Source organism: Lachnellula hyalina, assembly GCF_007821495.1.
Source record: "Lachnellula hyalina strain CBS 185.66 chromosome Unknown contig00260, whole genome shotgun sequence".
NCBI classification, from domain to species: Eukaryota; Fungi; Ascomycota; class Leotiomycetes; order Helotiales; family Lachnaceae; genus Lachnellula; species Lachnellula hyalina.
In genome coordinates this window covers 19,796-28,001 of record NW_022157374.1, presented here as the reverse complement: position 1 = coordinate 28,001, position 8,206 = coordinate 19,796, and the positions used below count along the sequence as shown (strand labels likewise).

The 8,206-nt window shown below is 48.6% G+C and overlaps 2 protein-coding genes across 2 annotated transcripts; one reads left to right on the top strand and one right to left on the bottom strand.

The window, feature by feature from the left end:
• Nucleotides 1-742: 742 nt before the first annotated feature.
• On the top strand, nt 743-2,487 carry LHYA1_G009047 (uncharacterized protein; the record flags this gene model as incomplete). Its single annotated transcript, XM_031153951.1, has 2 exons — nt 743-777; nt 957-2,487. The coding sequence occupies 2 exons, from the start codon at nt 743-745 to the stop codon at nt 2,485-2,487; spliced, it is 1,566 nt and encodes a 521-aa protein (XP_031001294.1).
• Nucleotides 2,488-5,530: 3,043 nt separating this feature from the next.
• Nucleotides 5,531-7,596, bottom strand: arp9 (SWI/SNF and RSC complexes subunit arp9; the record flags this gene model as incomplete). Its single annotated transcript, XM_031153950.1, has 2 exons — nt 5,531-7,194; nt 7,266-7,596. Coding segments are annotated over 2 exons (1,995 nt in total), but the record flags the coding sequence as incomplete, so codon positions are not given.
• Nucleotides 7,597-8,206: the final 610 nt, after the last annotated feature.

Genomic DNA, 8,206 nt, shown 5'->3' with positions numbered 1-8,206 from the left:
GGGGGGGTGGTGGGGTTTTTAAGAAATCCTAGGTAGAAAGTAGATACAATGGGATACGGATTTATATCAAGCTCTACTTTCATTTCCACTTCTGTGTCAACTTTCTGCGGATTCTCCTATCTTGCCTGTCATTCCATGGTATTGTGCCAGAAATGCAAGGATATCGTAGTGATCAGAATATATATATAAAACTGCTCTTAATAAGAAAATTATCTACTATACACTCAACCAACTCTAATAAAATTCTATCTTATGAACTGATTAATATGGTATTTCGAAAACATATGATAAGGCTTTATCTGATTGGCTGCGTGAAAGAGATTCTCATAGTAATACTAAACCGAAATCCCGCTTTACTATAAATGGTTTACGTCTAGTACATCTACGCCGACTAACCTAGCCTGGATCTCAATAGCCATCTTTTTAGAAGCTCAAGAGTTCATATCGAGTAAGACGGAAACTGTCATTACTGTACTACCTTAGTTACCGTTAGTTACCGTTAGTTACTCTAGCCCCTGAATCGCAGGTTTCTTGCATCGCGTTGTCGTTTCGGATGTGACTTTGTACAAGTGCATGATCTTTCTCGAACCTTTCTTGGACTCCCTGTACAACCATGTACTCCGTAACATACAAAAACCTTGAAGTGCACCTTCCCCTCCTCCCTTTTCGCCCTTTTCCATTTTTTCCAGGGGCCCTGGGACTCCAAACCCCTCCCCCTATCCCCTGCCATTAGTACATGGCCATGGCACCTGCACGCACTAGATCGGCTAGCGGCAGGTATCTCAGATTGCAACCTACATGCAATCTGCCAATCTGCCAATCTATCACATTAATTATTGTATATAATTTCTCAAACCCTCCAGAACCTACCATGTTTTCATAGATCCTTTCCCTCTTTCTTGACTCGCGTTCATTTCTCATTCCTTTCTTCCCTTTTTGTATATCATCAACTACAGAATGACTTCGTTGAAGCTTTCACCGGGGTCGAGCATAACGATGGCTCACACCGCCCTCAACCGTTACCTTGGTCTCACCTTACTCCTCGCCTTTTGCTGGTACTTCGGCCCTTCGCTCAGACACAGGGGCGCACCAGTCTCGGGGTTGGGTAGCGACCTCGAGCAGTCGAATTGGATCAAGGAGGTATTGGCGAATAACAGCATTGAGACTGAGGTTTCCTTTGCGTCACGGACGCTGAAATATGTACCAGATGCGAAGGAGAGGTTGCCCATGACGGAGGTCAATCAGGATCTTTTCCCAGGCGGATTTACAGATATAAACGTTGGCTCAGACTCTCCCATTACCCTCCCGTCTGGATCAACGCTCAAAGTCCATGTCAACAAGATTCTGCGACCCGAGGATGTCAATGCCTCGAGTCTAATCTTCGGCGTCTCGACAACTTTTGGCAGATTCAACGGCGCAAAGACGACACCTATAAAGGAGTGGGCACGGTGGCTTACAGATGGAAAAGGGAACTCGAATGGTGCAGGATTGATATTGGCATTGTTCAACAGCACCAATGCAGAAATCAACCAAGCCCAAGAACGCCTCACAACCGCCGGAATCAATGCAACAGTCCTCGCCTCGAACAAAACCCTCGACATGCCAGGCCGCTACGTCGACCTCGTGCAGCTCCTCTGGAACGACCCTTCGCGCGCCGAGCGCAAATACTTCGCCCTCATCGACGACGATACCTTCTTCCCCAACATGCCGAGCCTCCTAGACATCCTCCATACCCACAACTCCTCCAAGCCATACTACATCGGCACCATAACAGAGCGCACAGACTGGATCATCCGGGACCACACTCCCATGGCCTACGGCGGCGGCGGAATCTTCCTCACTCCCCCCGTCGCAAGCACCATTTCCTCACTCCCATGCCTCGAGAAGGACAGCGACGGCGACTATGTGCTCGGCGGCGACCAAGGCGACAAACTGCTCTACAACTGCCTACACAACTACACCGAAATCTCACTCACCTACGAGCCACGCCTGAACCAAGAAGACGAGTTCGGTGACCCATCAGGGCTATATGAAAGCGGCCGCAATCTCTTGAGCATGCACCACTACAAGTCATGGCACCACACGGAGCCTGCGAAAATGCACGCCGTGGCCTCAGCCTGCGGCGGCGACTGCGTGTTGCAACGTTTCCAGTTCAACGACAACTTCATAATATCCAACGGCTGGAGCGTAGCGCAGTATCCCCACGGCATCGACTTCGACACTGCGCTCGTAGAAGGAACATTCGAACTACCAAATGACTATGACCTAGCAGATGTGTTGCATCTGTATGCATATGGAGCGTTGAGGAAGAGTCTGGCCAAGACGGGCCGCAAGAAGGGCTGGAATCTACTTGATGCTAAGGAGGAGGGCAGTGGCAGGGTGACGCAGGTTTATATCAAGAGGAGGGGAGATGAGCGGTGGTTGAAGAAGGGCGAAGAAGCGACATATGAGAGGGATGGTGTTATTGTTCTGACTTGGATTCCGTGAACGGACTAGGCTCCGTGTTGTGTTGCTCAGACAGAAAGAGACGAAAGGAAACGAGTCGTATCATACGAAAGGAAAACACTCGAATCCGGAGTAATGAATATAACGGCGGAAGCGATCCAGCCAGGGGAATGGGGTGTTGGATAATCAACCTGAAGGTATATACCACACTTGTTGGATACGAACGAACGAACGAGATGGAGCGTACCGCTGGTTATATGGATGTCATGATAGCTCGGCGTCGGCGTCCAGGCTTGATAGATTCAAGACTGACTCGAGAGGGAGGAGTTCTGCGATATACCCTTTATTTGCTATATATTTGAAAGATACCTTGGTTAAGAATCGCTCGAAATGAAGGGGAATAGGAAAATATATGTCATATCCCGTCCGTTCAATTCACATTTTACAGTATGGCCATTTTAGGAAAGGCGGTGATGGGGTTTTTATGTTGAAAGGGCATATATAAACGGGCAAGTGCCCTCACTCCCTTGAGATCCATCACAAATAGAATAGGTAGACGCGAGGCGGGGTTCTATAGTGTTTTCCGAGGCGAAGTGAAAGTCTATCAGGATACATACTGGCCTGCTTAACATGAGTTCTTCTATGGATATAGAAAGGGGGCGTGGATATGTGAATAGGATTATGCCTAAAGTTTCTTTTCTGGTTTTGGAATTCCATTGTATCGCACGAACAACTTTTGTGAATTAACAACCGCTTTTTCCCTGACAGCTATCTTATAACCTCTCGTCATCTAGTGAAACATTATACCAAAGAAACAACTGCGTTGCTCGAGGAAAGTCGCCTACTATAGAGTGGCACTGTAAAGAATAAGCATCAGGCTCACATTCAGTTCCAGCCGTCTCTGTCTAGAATATAAAGAGTGTCCCTCGCTCTTTCCCCTTCCCAAACATGGCTACCCAAGTTTCTCTGATTCTCTGGTAAAACCTCCACAACATGCTTCATTCACACTCCAAAACAACTTCGCACTCTTATCGTTCTGAGGACATATCATCCATTCATTTTATACGAAAAAATATCTGCGCTCTGCTTGCTACTGACGCTCAGCATGCTCAACGTCGAGATGGATTCGCCCATCTACTTCCACAGGAATCCACGCTCCCTTTGCCCCTTCTCAGGGCGATGGGACGGACGAGGCCTTCTCATTATTCCCGGTAACCACATGACTCGATTCGCGTCCGATGGAGCAGGCAAGTCGGATCGTGACCATGAAAGGTTCAAGGGAGAACCAGATTACAGACGTGGATTCGACTTTCAGCAAGTAGATATCCGCTCTTGTTGCTGGGGTGTTAGGTCAGATCTGCCATACCTTCTGACACAATGAACGTGTAGACTCATGAAGCTTTTCATGACACGCCTCCCGCTGGAGATTCGATTCCAAATATATGAGCTACTTGCCCTCGCCTGGGCCCCTCGAACACAGTTTCCACTGTCTTATACGTGGTAAAGCTCCACACTGTCTCGGGTGCTCTGGCATATATAACCTTCATGTTGGAGCAAAGCTAATTTCAGGCTCGCAGGTCCGGACCTCTACGAGGCAGTGTCGTCGTCGCCCGTCGAAACGCAAAACCGCTCTTCAAACCTGTTCGCCTACACGATCTAACGAGATTATCGCCAGAGGATGCCGCTCGCATGAAGAATGAACTAGAATTTGACGAACATGGAGGCATGCTGGATTACTTCAAGATCCGCGAGTACCAGTTCCTAGAAGAGCTTCTTGAAGCTCTGTGGAAGTTCGAGGGGAGAGGTAGGGTGAGAGGTACGTGTCATGATCGCTTCACCCAGGATCCGGCGAAGACGGAGGAGAGAGAATTGGGTGTTCTGGACGAGTTTGTAGATTGGCTTTGGAGTAGGATTGTGTTGGATTTGAGTTCCATTCCGGTTGTTGAGATTGATGATGGAATGGCCTGTCCTCTAGTAAGTCACATTCTATCCAAATATCAAAAGAGTGATATCAAACTCGAGGCACGTACGGCGAGGAAGTCCGACTTTGGCTGAGATATTCATAGCACCAACGCACATTTCCCAACGCGCACATGCGCCACCACCAGCGAATATGCCACATTTCCCTCGACTACGACGCACATTATTACGCCTCCCAATTCCTCTCCCGCTGTGCATTCATCGCAACCCACCTCTCCTCCATACGTTCCCTCCTCCTCTTCGTCCAACTAAACGTACCGCAAGCACTCGATGTAATTCACGACCCTGGAAACCAGGACTGGATCAAGGCGGTCAACAAGATAGGCGTGAAAGACCAGTTTTCCTTTAAAGTCTTGGTGAATAATGGGCCTTACTATAATTCGAAACTGAAACCGCTGGAGCTGACAGTGACGACGGGGGCTGAGTTGGATCGGTTGGGGGAGGAGTGTAGGATGGTGCTGGAGAAAGTTTTGATGCCAGATTCGTTGAGGTATGATGGCGATGATGAGAGTGGGTTATCGAGGCTGTTTGAAGAGGAAGTGGTCCCATGATGTGATGCGGGTAAATGATTCTTTCTCGAGTCGTGATTAAGTAAGAATACAAGCAGTTTTAGCGTCGGAGTATATATACTTCTGTTCCCAGAAAAGGACCCTAGCGTGTTCTTGTATGGCTCATTCAAACGCATGTTTTTATCCTGGGCTATAAGGCAGACTCTATCCACACTTGCCGTATAAGGAGCTCCGCAAAAGGTGATATTAGTCGTCTGAAGCTAATGAATGCATCATATAATTTTGAAATCAACAAATAGAAGCAGAACATGGATCTTAATGGGTATACTTTTCATTCTCAGCACGGGCTTAGTCTTAGCTAGCGCACAGTTTCTTTTCTCGTATCCTACACATACAAACAAACAAAACCCAAACGCCTGTTTTATTCCACATTCCACATTCTCTCTCTTTCTCTTCGTTCCGTCTCCTCTAGAATGCAAGACCACTAGATTGATTTCACATTAGCATCCTATTTTAAAGTCATATATATCTAGATATATGGAATAGGGAATATAGGACAGGGAAAGGGAAAATAATAAAATAAGATAAAATAAAACTTACACCTGATGTATCCCACCCGGCCCATCTTCATTGAACTCGGTCCGGCTCAAAAAGCCCTTACTGAGCCCCTGATCTACGACAAAGATAACCTTGGCTGCAACCTGGCTGCCCAGAAACACAGCCTCCTCGTACTGTTTCCACTCGGAGAAGTAGGTCGGCGGACTAGCTGTTTTGATACTAGTCGGACTCTGGCTGTGGCTGGAGTGTTGGTGCACACTGCCTGCGTACGAAGCGCTGGCTTGCAGACCGGGGTTGAGAGCAGGGTTCGAGGCCGTGGTAGCGGCGAGGAGGAGGGGGTTCACGGCGCTGGCTGTAGGCGGGGCGTGGGGCGTCGAGGAGAATGAGGCGTTGGGCGTCATGGAGCCTGTGCCGGATGGGGTGGCGAGGTTGCTGGGTAGCTCGCTCATGAACATTGTCGCTGAGCTGGGGCTCACTAGGTACCGATGGTTCAGCGTCTGGAGCAAGGCGTCCTTGAAGCCGCGGACCTTGGAACCGCAGCCACAGATGACTAGAGCATCCCATGCGTCTTGGCGTTTGCTGATGTCGTCTACTGACAGGATGGTGCGGTAGATAGTGTCGGCGATCCTATCGAGGTAGGCGGGGTCTGCGGCGAGGAATCGCTCGAGCCCGATTTCGATGTCGCGGCGCGATCGGTCGGGATTTTCCTCTTCCCAGAGCTTGCGGCGGTTGCTTTTCTTTTGACCTTCGCCGGCTGCGGGGGCTTCGATTGCTGATGTGAGTTCTTCATCGGCTTTGGGTTCGGCTGGAGCGGGCTCTTCTGCTGGAATGGCTGAGACAGGCTCAGGTGTCTTTTGGCGCTTCGCAGCTGGCTCTTTTATCAACTCCTCATAATGGAACATGGCTCTTGATCTCTTTGAGTTCGGTAACCTTAGAGGCCTCGCAGCAGCAGCTTCGGCAGCCTCACGTTCCTTCGTCGCCTTCCGAACCGCTGCTCGTTCCGCCTTCTCTTTCTCCTTCTTCGCTAAGAAATCCTGCGTCTTGCCACTCGTGACAATAGTAGCAATATCTAGTACACCATCGTCCTCCATTGCTTTATCAACATCAACATCATCGGCATCTCCTCCTTCCTCTCCAACCTCCGTATCAGGCCCCGGTCCCCTCGGCGCCTCTGTGATCTTAACAGTAGGGCCTGAAGCCGTAGCGCCTGTAGATGCTGCTGCCGCGGGATTACTGATTACTTCCTCCGCGGCTTCAGTGCCTGGCATTGGAACGCCTGGTGCTAGGACCTCGCAGATAGGACTCTTCTTAAGCTGCTCCGCCATATCATGGGTGAAATCCTTTGACTTTAGTAATTCCACCAGCCGCTTCGTCATGCCGTTCCCACCGGAACTGGGAACACACCCTCGCCCTCCAATCTGGTAATCCGTGATAGCTGTAACATCGACTTTCTCATATCCAACATCAACGATTGTCGCATTCGCAATGCCAAACGCATATGAAGTAGCTAACGCGCTGTCCATGATACATAATGCGGGCGTCTTAAACTTCTCGAAAATGAAGGCAGTGAGGTCTTCGTGGTTCTTGGCCGTCCAAGAGGGTTGCGCAATTAACATGATGGGTGTATGGAGGATTGGTTGGAGTGTAGTATGGATATGCTGTAGGAGTGCAAAGAATGCCGGCATGTCTGCGATTCTGCCCTCTGTTCATAAATCAAATTAGAGATTTGCGCCTTCTCCTAAATCTATATATTTCAGCAATGTGACAGCATACCTTTTAATGGAAAAACAGCCCCCTCTTCATCCTCTGGCAACTCCACGAACTCCTCCTCCTCGTCTCCTTCTCCCCCTTCCCCACCACCCTCCTTCATTTCCACATCCTCCTTTTTCCTCGTCTGCACCTTCACGTTGTAGGGCTCATACGTCTTCCCATCCGGCGCAGGAAACATACGCGTCGGAAATCGATGCGCAGCCGGCGTGAACGATTCGGGGAGCCCCAGCTGCGCAAGAGTGGTTTGTGAACCGGGCGCTATTATTAGAATGTGTTCGTCGCGGAAGGGAGGCATTGTTGCGGTGGTTGAGGCGCGAGAAGCTTGGAGGGAGATCTGGGGATGAGGTTTGACGCGATCAGGAAATGTTTGGCCCTTGGGTTTGAGGCAGAAACTTTGGTTCACGTGATCAACCCGTTACTGGAATATGATTTGATGTTTTTGACTGAGTAGGAAAAGTGTCAATTTAAGTACAGATAAGTTGTGTTTTATATTCATCGATTGATTGTGAGCTCCGTAATAGCTTTGTTAAAAAAAAATTCTTTAAATGCAACCAGTAAGTATACTACATGTCTCCCTGCTTTGAAGTCTCCAAGATACTGCTCGTTACAAGGGGAATACACATATCATAATCTGGGTAAACGATTATGAGCTCTAGAGAAGCTTTATAGACGAGAGTTCTAGGAGAACCTTAATGCACCACCAGCACAGTAGTTTAAGACCGGGAGGCAAAAAACGGATACCGAACTCTCATATTGATTAAAGAAGGGGGATGGAGGCTTGGCCATGGACAATAAAAAATGCTCACAACTCAATAACTATATTAACATAACGGTTCAATCTATACATATTGCTAGTTCCATCGCTCTATCTAGCCCAAATCAATTTTTCCATTCATAACTACATCTTCGAAGCAAAAGAGTCCCTAGCATTAAAAACAAGAATG